The sequence below is a fragment of the Amphimedon queenslandica genome, unplaced genomic scaffold (genome assembly GCF_000090795.2).
Source record: "Amphimedon queenslandica unplaced genomic scaffold, v1.1 AMPQUscaffold_13181, whole genome shotgun sequence".
NCBI lineage: Eukaryota > Metazoa > Porifera > Demospongiae > Haplosclerida > Niphatidae > Amphimedon > Amphimedon queenslandica.
In genome coordinates this window covers 85,745-98,006 of record NW_003546583.1, presented here as the reverse complement: position 1 = coordinate 98,006, position 12,262 = coordinate 85,745, and the positions used below count along the sequence as shown (strand labels likewise).

The following is a 12,262-nucleotide window of genomic DNA, read 5'->3' as shown; positions in this document are numbered from 1 at the left end:
CTAGTACATCAGCCACTAAGAACACAAGTATTGCATGTGACTGTGTTGATACTGCAAGATATTCAGTGTCCTTGTTATCCCTAATAAACTGAACTGCATGTAGACCTACTTCACTAGAATACACTTCAATCGTTTTACTATCTGGTGATGCCAAGATCCACACTTTACCATACCTACTAGCTGATACACACATTAATTCCTTCTTTTTACTGACATCCAGTGATTCCAATGGTAAACTAAAAGAAACTGTACGACTTACATCTCCAGTATCTACTGATGTTATCTTTACAGTGCAATCTTCAGAGGCGCTGGCTAATAAGTTTTGTGATGACAAAAATTTACAAGACCACACTGTTCCACTGTGCAATGTTAGTACTTTTAATACAGAGACTTGATCCACTGAATAAACTATCAACTGCTTGTCAGAGGAACAGGAAGCTAGCAGGGATCCGTCAGAAGAGAAACAAAGACCCCAAACATTGCTTGTGTGCTCTGTAAAACAAGCCAGCAGTACTGCTTCCTCATCCCCACTGCAGTCATATAAACGGACTGAATAATCACCAAAGCAAGCTCCCAAGAGCGTTCCCCATCTCTTGCTTGAAGAAAAGGCAAGGAATTCTACTCTATGCCTTGAGGAAACAATCCTTCTGAACTTCAAGTCTTCCATGTCTCCAGCCCCACCCTCGAGTGGGCGTTAAAAATTACTGGTAGGCGTGGCTGATAAAAGGGCGTGGTCTGTTGTCAATGGTAACGACAAAATAAAGATGGAGGTCGAGCCAGAATATCTCAGCACGTGAGGCCTTGATTTACTGTCATTTAGGACTTTATTGTATTGATTATAGGGAAATTATTGAAGGGAATATTGATGTACATCCTAGCAAGAACGCCATATTGATACACTACAGTGTTGATGCGCGAGTCCTCTCTGAGAGACTAGAAACAATGGGAGCTGACCTTAAGCAGTGCAGGAAAACGTAAGGACAATCTCTTTCATGTGCATATTAGTTTGAATTCTAATTATGGTATTGTGAATTGAATGTTTTGTCATTACGGTATTAATCTAAATGCTTTTAATTAATTAATAATATTTAATTATAATTAATTTTTGTCATTGAAATTAAAGATTTAAACTCCACTAAATGTACTGAGCACTAAAATCACAATATTTATTAATTAATATTATCTTTAAGAATCACTTTAATGTATTTAGTTGATCACTAGTAATATTTGTGTTAATAAAATCAATGTTTAATACATGTACAGTACTAGTGCAGTAGTGCTACATGTATTTTTGTTATTATTATTATTTATTTTTAGTATTAATATTAAAGGATTGAGTAAATCCACTGATATCCAGTCATTGGCTGGTTTCCTGGTATCACAGACTCCACTCATTTCATCAAAGAGACTGCCAGAGATAGAGCAACTCCTTATGTACATGTTAAACAGGAAACTGAACAAGCCTGGATTTCAAGGTATTATTATTATTATTAATATTATTATTATTATTACTAGGGGCAAGCATGAGCCATGAATGATTGGATATTGTATTTTTTAAAATGCTCATAACTTGAAAAATTTAAGTCAGAATTAGCTCAAACTTTCTACATAGCATAAGGACATCAATATGTATCAGAAAATGTAATAAAAAGTGGGGGTGATTTTTTAGCCACTTTTTGTAAAAAAAAGCATGGGCTATAGTACAGGGTATTTTTCAGATTTTGGCAAATTTCTTAAAATGGCCGTAACTCAAAAAATTAAAGTCGAAATTAGCTCAAACTTTCTACATAGCATAAGGACATCAATATGTATCAGAAAATGTAATAAAAATTGGGGGTGAATTTTTAGCCATTTTTCAGAAAAAACCATGGGCTATAGTACAGGGTATTTGGAAGACTCTGTTTTTATCAGCTAATGACATCAATATTCAATATACATGTACAACGTGTACATTCAGAGCTACATGTACATGTATGTCTCATGCTCACCTCCTCCTCAATGCTACAATGTTATTCTAATTGTTATTATTAGAAGAGAAAGATGTCTTGTCACAGTCTTCAAGAGGAATGTGTCAGGAATTGGACGCATGTCAGAGAGAAGTAATTAAGCAATAGCAATATTGTATATACATAATGCATTCACATGTACATATATGTACTGTATATGTGATATCGTGCTATTTTCTGTTATCACTACAGGTTCATTTGTATTAATTTTACTTTATTTAGATTACAGAAGTTGCTTCGTTGGTCGATTTATCCGATTACTTGGAATTATTGTATGAAGATATACCAGAGAAGGTTCAAGGGACTGGAATGATATTACAATTAGCTAGAAACCCTGACAACCTACTGGAGCTAGGATCTAATGGTAATTTATACAGGGTACATATACATGTACATGTTACCAAGAGTACATGATGGGTTACCCTATGCATGAAAATTACAATTATTAGTTGTACATGTACATATCAGCACTCAATAAAATTTAGGATCAAGATACAGGACTGTAATAGTCCTTTCCAAAAATTATTAGGCAAATGTCGACGAGACTGAAGACAGTGGTTTAACAACTATGAGAATTAGTGCATCAGTTTATATACTGGCTTAACTTGACAATATCATCGTGGGTTGTCCTCACAGTGGGGGCTTGTGTAAACTATGTATACATTGTACATGTACATACATGTGTATGTGTGTATCATGTAAGGTGTCACCATGTACATGCATACTTGTAGTTACATTCCATAGAATAAATCAGTAGCTATTGATAATTAGGTTTTGTTTGCTGCTGTACTATTATTCAGTCTTTAATTCTTTATCTTCTTTTAGAGTCATTGTTCTTGGCTTTGACTAGAGTACTAAGAGACGACTGGCGTAAAAGCATTGAGCTCTCTACTAACATAATTTACATTTTCTTTTGCTTTTCGACTTTCTCTGACTTTCACGGGGTCCTCATACACCACAAAGTACATCAAGAAATAAGTATAATTTATTTTAATTTTTAATTATTAATATTGCTATTTTTTTATTTTTAATAATACTAATATTGTTATTTTATTTTAATTTTTATTTATTAATTATTATTAAGGTTGGTTCGTTGTGTATGGCTGTTGTAGAACATGAGGTGAATAGACACGAGACACTAGTGGAAGATGCTGAGAATAAAAGGAAAGGAGGTACAGTATTAATTCTAAAATATCTGTTGAAACATACATGTACATGTACATGTAGCATTTCTTAAGCATCATTCATTGCTGCATAAAACACAGTAAGCTCTAAACACATGTTCGTTCATATTACCTTTAATTTATAATTTTATTTAGACTATGCGTATACTATAATTATTAAATAAAATGTTCTTTTTTAATTTATTTATTTTACTGTAGCTCGTACTACTAGCAGTGGGAAATTAGAATATGAAAAAGCAAAGAAGAGGCTACAAACAATTGAGAAAAGACAAGATATCCTTTTAAGAGGTAGCAAATGACCTTTTATGATTGTTATTATTATTATTTGTTTTAGTTTCTTTGTATTTATTGTACAATTTGGCCGAATTGCCAGTGATTGAGCAAAAAATGAAAAATAAAGGGATTGTATCTTATCTAACTAGGCTTTTATCACGTTCTAATGAAGAACTGATAATTCTAATTGTTTCTTTTCTTAAAAAGCTAAGCATCTATGGAGAAAATAAAGATGAAATGGTAAATATTTGATAAATATGTACTTATTCCTTGTCTTGTAGGCAAAAGAAAAGATTTTGAAACGTTTGCTGCAACTAATTCCAAGCAAGAATGAGGTAAGCAAAAGAAAAAAAAAACTGGCAGCGGTGGGATTCGAACCCACGCCATCGAAATGACTGGTGCCTTAAACCAGCGCCTTAGACCGCTCGGCCACGCTACCAACTTGAGAGTGTAGGCCTAAAGATTATTTTTTAAACCTACAGGTCCTAATGAACGTTGCCATTCACTTGCTACTGAATTTGTCATTTGATCCAAGTTTGAGAGAAGAAATGATTACTTTAGGCTATCTACCTAAACTAGTGGCTCAACTAAGTTAGTAAAAGCACTTTGATTTACATAAATACACTGGCAGACAAAATACATGCTTTTAATGCATACAGTTTGCCAAGTTTCCAGCCATAACAACTTATTTACTGTTATTTATACATTTTAGGTAATGAAACACATAGACTGGTGGTCATATTTGTACTGTACCTCATTAGCATGGACGATAAAGGAAGAGCTGCATTTGCATACACTGACTGCGTCCCTGCAGTAAGCAACAAAGCAATACATGTCAGACTTGGGTCAAATACAAATAGTATTTGTAATTAGTCGTATTTAAATACTTTTGAAAGTATTTGTATTTGTATTTGTAATTTGAGTTTTTGTAACAGGAAGTATTTGTATTTGCAATTGAAATACAGCAGGGAAGTATTTCAAAATACAGCAAAATACTTTAAAATACTTCAATGTGGATGAAGATGCTGTTTGAGTGACAAAACTTTGAAGCACTAACGTTCATTAAATGCAATACATGACAATAACTAAATATTATTGATTATACATGCATACATAATGAAAAGAGGCTTTCAATTTACTTGATTGATTAATTCATAAAACTACGTAGTTAATAACTGTCTATACTTGAGAAGAAAGTATTTGTATTTGTAATTGAAATACATGTATGCAGTATTTGTAATTGTATTTAAATACAAAGCTGAAAACAGTATTTGTATTTGTATTTGTATTTTTGTTTTTGTACAGTATTTGTATTTGTATTTAAATACTTCCACGTTGTATTTGACCCAAGTCTGATACATGTACATGTATATGTACATGTAAATAAATGGAGGTGTACGCTATAGAGAGTGTCCATTATATAGAGGCTATACTGAAGCAATGATATACACATGCATGTACATTATATCTCTGCTGCAGGTAATGCAGTTGTTGCTAGAAACAGAAGAACCACCTGATCCTGAAATATTAGCACTGGCTATCAATTTAGCATGTCATCCTGATAATGCAGCACTCATATGTCATGGACCAGGACTGGGGCTACTAATGAAGAAAGGACTCTCAACTCAGGACCCATTGCTAATGAAAGTCATACGTAATGTGGCTCAGCACCCTGGAGAAGAACTCAAGACTTTATTTCTGGTAATAAAAGGGCATTTTAATGTATTTTAATGTACATGCATGCATTTATATCATAAATTAACTTCTACATGTAGCCATGTATACATGCATGTTCCTTTCTTCTTCTACTGTAGAACTTGCATGTACTATTTTATTATTTCTTGTAGGAGTTTATTGGTGATTTAGGTAATGTGATTGTCAATTGTCAAGATGAGGATTATCTCGTTGAAGTGATTGGTATATTGGCCAACATACAGTTACCTGATCTGGACTATAACAAGATACTGACTGAATTGAAAATGCTTCCAACTATTGTCAAAAAATTAGAAGTCAGCAAAAAATTTTATACAGATGATTGTAGACTATTTTTAAAATTAGAGTGCAAGTACTAAAGATGATATTTTGTTGGAAATCATAATACTATGTGGCACATTTTCATCAGATCCTAAGTGTGCCGTTTTATTTGTTAACGAAGGCCTTCCACAGTTACTCATAGACATTTTAAAAGGTAATGGGCTTGAACTTTTAGCCTGCAAAGTTGATTTGACCTTTTGCTAATTCTTGATCCCAGTTAAGCAAGATGATGATGAGATTATCCTACAGATTGGTCACACAATGTACCGGTGGGTCCTCAATCCACAGACAAGGGACACCATGATGAAGAGTGGTCAGTCATTTTATGCATAATAATAATAAGTTGTTTTTTTGCAAAAAATACAGAAGCTCCAGATTACTTTATTGAGCTCTTGCATGACAAGAATGAAGACATTCATAATATTGCTTCAGAAATTGTCAATGTCATGACAGTAAGAAATATAATACTATTAATAATTATTATAATAACAGTATAAGCTACACTTTTCATAAGAAATTTATATGCTTAGCAAATTATATTTTTCTATTTTCTATTTTATTTTTTGAAGGAGCATGATCCAGAGTTTGCAGAAAGAGCTAAACTGGTAAAATTCCGTTTCTACAATGCCCAGTGGTTGGAGATGGTAACTGGTAAGAGTCTCTACATTGGAGGAGGAGGAGTAGCTGGGGGACCAAGCCTCAGAGAAGTAGACGATGATGACGAAGACTATAATCCTTTCATGGATCCTTACTACCTGCAAATGGCTGCCGAATTATACTCTCCTGAGCTCTTGTATGAGAATGAAGCTCTGCCCCATCCTCTCTACACATCACCTGCTGGAATGGAGGAGCCATTGGGTGACTATGAGCAGCAAGGAGGTGGACTTTTTGCCTATCATTCCCCCGCGGGGGCGCCGGTTACCACTCGCCCACCGTCCAGATTAAATTTTTAACTTTTTAAAATTTCAAATTTTGTATAATCACGTGAGGTGATAGTTATAAAAGTTATTAAAAGAGAGGGATACGTCACGTGATCCGTCTATAAAATTGACTGAGGCACGTTAAGTTTTCTGTAAAGAACTAAAATATCCTTTTCTTGATGCCCCGAGGCTAATACTGCAGACACCAGCTACTAGCTGACTGCCAGACTGTCTATGAGTGCGTCTAAAGCTTATTCCCCTTAGCTTTTAATACAAGGACTGGGCACAGGTACGTGTATTAAAAAGCATGAATAACATTAACACGTTACTGAAACCTTTGTATTATAATATAATAGCTTGTGTGTGTGTTATTATTTTGTGTATATGTTACTAGGTATACAGGATATACAAGTTTTAATAACCGGTTTTAAAACATGCAGTCAGCATGGACGACCGTTCCAGTGTCCTCCTACTTCACTCCGCCTCATCCTTCTCAACTCGCTTCCCAAATGTCCGGGAACCTTCCAGCGACCAGTCGTCCACGGGTTGGTCTAGGCGTGATATGCATGTGCATTCCCCAGCGATACGCAGGGGTACAGGTACTCCTCCTCAAGAGGGGGCCAAAGTTCGTGTCCCCACTCAAGTGGTCTTTCCCCGGGGGGCGTCTCGATGACGAGGGGGACGGGAGTGATGAAGATGGGGAGAGGGGTACGATGAGGGAGCTGATGAAGGAGTGTGGGGGAGGGTCTCCTAATGGACTACCGCCTCTCATTCATATTGAATGCTACAAGTCTGGAAGGGTACGTGTTGAAATGATCTATTAATAGTAACGATATAATGATTCTATTAATAGTAACAGTAATATTATTAAATGTTAATGAAGAGTGGTTATTGTAATGGCGATAATAGTGAACGATTCTATTAATAGTAACAATGATGATTATGATTCTATTAATAGTAACAGTACTAAAATTGATGATAAGTTTTGGTGATAATAATGAACGATTTTATTAGTAGTAGCAATGATGATAGATAAATTATTGATTCTATTAATAGTAGCAGCTTTGATAATTTATCGATTCTATTAATAGTAACAAAGCTAATGTTTATTTTCTTCATTTCTTCTCCAGACTCTCTATCATGTGTATGTATTAGATGCTGAGGGACAGACCACTTGGTTTCAGTGGCAGCCATCAAAAAACTTTGATCACACGGGGGAGATAGACCTGTCAGCAAGGGAACTCACTCTACAGGGAAAATCCTTTCCGTCCTACAATGGGTTTTGTTGGGTTGACCTCCAGGCACTGATAGAAGAGTGTTTGGCCATTAACATTAATGTAAGAGAAGGAACTACACAACCTGTACATTTACTATACAGTTGTAGTTTATAAATTAATGCACACACACACACACACACACACACACACACACACACACACACACACACACACACACTCACTCACTCTCTCTCCCTCTGTTGATTTAAGGCCTGAGTACCTTAGCAATTTTTATGGTTTCCCCAGCACTAAAAATGTATTTTTATCATTATGATAGAGCCAATTTTCCCTCCCCCTTTTTTATTATTCTCTTTCTTTACCCCCCCCCCCTCTCTCTCTCTCCCTCTCTCCCCCTCTCTCTCCCCCTCTCTCTCCCCCTCTCTCTCCCCTCTCTCTCCCCCTCCCCCTCCCTAGGATCCTGATGCTATATCAAGCAATCAGCTCCAACACGGTCTCATCCGTTGGGTCAGAACAAACGGAGAGAACATACTCAAAACACTACTAGCCCGTAGTCCTAACCTAGCCTACCGGAGACTCCTCTACCCTCTCAGTTCCCCCGTACGAGGAGCAGTGGGCGGAGTTTCATCTGGAAACCGGCTACAACTACCGAGATGGATTGGAGATATGCCCCGCCCACCTTTATTATCGGCGTATTACCCTCCGCCGGCCATGATCCCCACACAGGCCACAGGTACTAATGAATATTCATTAGATATGCTACCACCAGGTGGAGGGGCTAGTAATGATAACGGGGCCCAACCTTCTACTAATGATGAGACTGGTGTTACTAATGCCACTGGTAGCTACGAACAGATGACAGGAAATGCTCTTCTTCCTCCTCCTACTCTTCCTCTCCCTATTATTGATCAAACGCTAGTCCCCACCACTCACACTTACGAAAACGGGAGCACACGTAAACCACACCCTCGCCGCTACGAGATATGCAGGTATTATTTAACTGGCGGGGTCTGCCCTTTTGGTGACAAGTGCTGGTTCTTGCACCCGGACTCTAAGGATTTAACCACTGGATTAGCAACCCCTCCTATGTCACCACTACAACACGTCTGGCACCCAGCTGCACTCATAGATCAGTCTGCTATGGCGTCTACTGGTCCTGTAGCCTCCACTGGTCCAATCTCGCCGACCGCTTGGCGATTCTCCGGACGCTACCTCCCAATGTCTCTTCGCCCTACCTTCCCCCCTCCTCACCCTCCTCCCCATGGTAACACTAGTAACACGGTAGCCGCCGCTAGCCTATTTCGTACCCCTTACCCCGTGTTCCCCAATCGCTTCTTCCCCCCTCCTCCCCCACCTCCTCTTTCTGGCTACCCCCAAGCTCACTTGGTCGGTGGTCAAATCTCTCACAGCATCAGTGACCCCGTATTAAGGTTTAAGCTTCTTTCGGAGCTTTCTCTTGCTGACGATAACATTGAATCAAGTAGACTAGCAGTTAGGGCTGATCACTTTTATCTGAGTCTTGATCAAGGCCTGAGGGACTATCGTATTCTTTTTGGTGGAGGTCGCTCCTACAATGACTCCACTTGTTTGATGGTGGAGCAGAGCTTTACTCATAAAGTCACTTGTTTGCATAGTTCAAAGTCCCAGTCCCTGTTGGTCCTAGTGGGTCTGGAGAATGGAGCGATATATTGCTGGGACCCGCGTAAGAATGGATCTAACAGTACCACCTCTTCTTTGACTATTGTTCATGAACCTAACACGGTATGGGAACTGGTTCTATTTGAATTAAACCTCTCTCTCTCTCCTTTTTTCTTTTTACCCTAACAGGCTGAGAGTCCAGTAACTGCTTTAGTTCACTTCAATACGACCATTGAGGGAGCTCAGGTTGTAGCCTCTGGTCATTCTAATGGAAGCGTCTCCTGGTACATTGCTCAGCCTCCAATGAAGATGTACACTCTATTGTCTTCAATCACCTACCATGCTCCACACAAAGTCACATCATTACAAGTGAGCAATCGATGATGAAACATATGAAAAATGAAATAAGAGCAATAATAAAATGAACAAGTGACTGTAGTGATAATAATAAATTAGTAGTTTCATGTCTACAGTGAACATGTAGATGTTTGTAAGTGTAAAACCAAAAAAAAGCATCAAGTATATTGTACATGTACATGAACTTTTTAGGATATTGTATTATTAAAATATCTATTTTGTCTGCAAGAATATTTTTCCTTGAATTGCTTTGATTTTTGTGGCTTTTGAAATCCCATTCCAGTACTTAAGGTTATCCAACTAAAACAATTATTACTAAAGACCACTATGATGTAATAATAATAACATAAACACAAATAAACTGGACCACATGTCAAATTGTCAGTAATGGATATAACAGCTGCCCTGGATTTTAAAATATTACTAATAACAATAATAGTATTAACTTAATATAATAATAAATTAATGATAATAATATATAATAATAAGATAATGATGATCATTGTACATTTGTTTAGATATTTGGTGGTTGTTTGTTGTCTGGTAGCATCAATGGAACTGTTTGTCTGTGGAATATGAGAAGCCAAGAGCCAGCACTATCCGATACCTTTCAAGTAAATAAATTCTACATTCATTAATACATTGTACATTCACTGTACATGCACTCGGATTAATAGCATTCATGTATTGTACAAATGTGTACTGACATATTAAGTTGCAGCTGTCATTTTGTAACTGCCTTAATCTTTAAAGAAGAATCAGTGTACAGATTATTTAGTCAAGTTTTCTTATTATTTTTATTTATCTACTCTTGATTACACGTACATGTACATGTACAACTTACATGTATACAGAAGTCTCCTTTTGAGGAACCACGTCATATGTTTAAGACCCTGCACTTTTATGTATTTATTTACATTTATTTGTTGGTAGGCTCACACTAAAGAATTGTTAGATATCTACGTTCTGCTTGATGCCTCCTCTTTCCTAACTGTCGGTCTCAACTCTGCCGTTACTGACCCCACCATGGGGGATCTAGCCGAAGCCACGCCTGCAACGACCGCACCTCCTACCTCTGCTGAAAGCCTCGTGGCCAATCTCGCCAAGGTCTCGCTTAGTTCAAGTCCTAGCCACTACAGCGCCTCAATATGGGAGTATGATAAATCAGTCACTAATTCTAAAACTGTTGATAACCTAGGCGAGATCTTAGTCTCCGCCTTTCACCAACAGCCGCTCTTCGGCAACCAGTTCTTGGCTGTTGGCTATAAAGAAGGTGCTATTAAAATATTCAACGTTCCCAACTTCACCGTCGCGTCTGAGATTCATTTCCCTGATATCTCCCCCACGGGGTATTGCTGTCATGTTGCTATCAATCTTTCACGGGACAAGGAAAACACTCATCATTTCAATATGAGGAATCCTTTTAGAGACCTCATTCTCTCGACCGTTTGGTCCGATGGGCGTATCATGATATGTCAGATTGAGCCGAACTATCGAAGTAATAATAACAATAATAATAATAATTTCAGTTAATTCTGCTGGAAGAGGAAGAGGAGAAAAAAGAGAGAGAATAATTATTATTATAATTATTATTAATATTAATAATGCTTATTTTTGAACTTTGGAAATAAATTTTAACTTTAAAAGCCAAGAAAAATCTCCAGAAAAAAATAATTAATACAGACAATGGTGTGTGGGTGTGGCACTTAGTTTAATTATTTGATGAATATTTAATGAGCTGAACTTCCAGTTACTTACCAGTAGCTGCTGTTGATCATAATGTCTTCAGTAAAGGTAGCTGTCCGTGTGAGGCCTTTCAACAAGAGAGAGATCAGCCATTCGGCCTCATGTGTCATCTCAATGAGCGGCCAACAGACCGGTAAGCCAAGAGTAGCCCATTACTCGCAATTTTCATGTTTTTCTACAACTTTGTGTGTAAAACGACGCGTTTCCCTCACAGCTATAGAAAATCCGAAAATGCTAGGAGAGCCCCCAAAGTCTTTCGTTTTTGACTACTCGTACTGGAGCCACACAGATGTAAGGAAATCTCTCATTATTACCATTATAATAATAAGTGTTATTTTCATTATAATATAACATCTACTGCTGCATCTACACAGTACATAGCTTTGCTTGTTATTGTAAGCCTTTCTCTTTATACTTTCATTTCCACTTTAAAACTAATAACTGGGTATCCACCTCTGCCTATCATTATAACTAGATTAATCCCACGCTGCATCAGTACATGACGCTAATTATAGGAAATGTACTGTAAAGCTTTCCTTCTTAGCCGAAAGAGTTAGGGCACTTTACAGTGATTCCGACTTTAAACAGAAGACATATTAGCGGCGTCTGCTAGCAATGCTTTATTGTTTGTTTACTAGAAATCCGATCCGAACTTTGCATCTCAAGATCAGGTCTATGGTGACATTGGTAAAGAAATGCTCCATCATGCCTTTGAAGGGTAAGTCCACTTATCTATCAAGTAGATCTTACATTGTACTGATTTGTTTTAGATTCCTATTACACTATATCTTTAAAGTATTGCACATACAGGTTTCTGTATAAGAGAGGCTTATTCCCATTATCTGTACATGTACAATCAAGAGTAGATA

The 12,262-nt window shown here is 37.2% G+C and overlaps 3 protein-coding genes and 1 non-coding gene across 4 annotated transcripts in view; 3 read left to right on the top strand and 1 right to left on the bottom strand.

Annotated features, from left to right (window-relative positions):
• Nucleotides 1-712: 712 nt before the first annotated feature.
• Nucleotides 713-6,515, top strand: LOC100640462 (kinesin-associated protein 3-like). The gene is made up of 18 exons (XM_003388921.3): nucleotides 713-793; nucleotides 843-974; nucleotides 1,318-1,475; nucleotides 2,032-2,099; nucleotides 2,229-2,370; nucleotides 2,832-2,968; nucleotides 3,091-3,178; nucleotides 3,389-3,478; nucleotides 3,525-3,703; nucleotides 3,745-3,798; nucleotides 3,946-4,054; nucleotides 4,176-4,276; nucleotides 4,943-5,164; nucleotides 5,311-5,472; nucleotides 5,522-5,651; nucleotides 5,715-5,810; nucleotides 5,864-5,949; nucleotides 6,067-6,515. The coding sequence occupies exons 1-18, from the start codon at nucleotides 765-767 to the stop codon at nucleotides 6,448-6,450; spliced, it is 2,367 nt and encodes a 788-aa protein (XP_003388969.1). The 5' UTR covers nucleotides 713-764; the 3' UTR covers nucleotides 6,451-6,515.
• Nucleotides 3,821-3,902, bottom strand: Trnal-aag (transfer RNA leucine (anticodon AAG)). Its single transcript has one exon. It is a non-coding gene; the product is annotated as a tRNA-Leu (tRNA).
• Nucleotides 6,516-6,598: 83 nt separating the features above from the next.
• On the top strand, nucleotides 6,599-11,218 carry LOC109584671 (uncharacterized). Its single transcript, XM_020000487.1, has 7 exons — nucleotides 6,599-6,706; nucleotides 6,812-7,217; nucleotides 7,548-7,754; nucleotides 8,109-9,413; nucleotides 9,480-9,659; nucleotides 10,166-10,261; nucleotides 10,581-11,218. The coding sequence occupies exons 2-7, from the start codon at nucleotides 6,852-6,854 to the stop codon at nucleotides 11,178-11,180; spliced, it is 2,754 nt and encodes a 917-aa protein (XP_019856046.1). The 5' UTR covers nucleotides 6,599-6,706; nucleotides 6,812-6,851; the 3' UTR covers nucleotides 11,181-11,218.
• A 164-nt stretch (nucleotides 11,219-11,382) lies between these two features.
• LOC100640210 (kinesin-like protein unc-104) overlaps nucleotides 11,383-12,262 on the top strand; it is a 35,397-nt gene continuing 34,517 nt past the window's right edge. Inside the window, exons 1-3 of the mRNA XM_020000485.1 lie at nucleotides 11,383-11,526; nucleotides 11,608-11,684; nucleotides 12,032-12,111. Coding sequence (XP_019856044.1) covers nucleotides 11,427-11,526; nucleotides 11,608-11,684; nucleotides 12,032-12,111 — 257 coding nt within the window. The 5' untranslated portion in view covers nucleotides 11,383-11,426. The remainder of the gene's footprint in view (nucleotides 11,527-11,607; nucleotides 11,685-12,031; nucleotides 12,112-12,262) is intronic.

What these genes read in the sequence shown, in the direction of transcription:
- LOC109584671 (XM_020000487.1), top strand. Translation starts at nt 6,852, where the DNA reads ATGCAGTCAGCATGGACGACCGTTCCAGTGTCCTCCTACTTCACTCCG. An exon ending in TTGTTCATGAACCTAACACG is followed by an intron (nt 9,414 to 9,479) that starts GTATGGGAACTG and finishes TTACCCTAACAG; the next exon opens with GCTGAGAGTCCAGTAACTGC. An exon ending in CACTATCCGATACCTTTCAA is followed by an intron (nt 10,262 to 10,580) that starts GTAAATAAATTC and finishes ATTTGTTGGTAG; the next exon opens with GCTCACACTAAAGAATTGTT.
- LOC100640462 (XM_003388921.3), top strand. Translation starts at nt 765, where the DNA reads ATGGAGGTCGAGCCAGAATATCTCAGCAC. An exon ending in CTTAAGCAGTGCAGGAAAAC is followed by an intron (nt 975 to 1,317) that starts GTAAGGACAATC and finishes ATTTATTTTTAG; the next exon opens with TATTAATATTAAAGGATTGA. An exon ending in GGACACCATGATGAAGAGTG is followed by an intron (nt 5,811 to 5,863) that starts GTCAGTCATTTT and finishes CAAAAAATACAG; the next exon opens with AAGCTCCAGATTACTTTATT.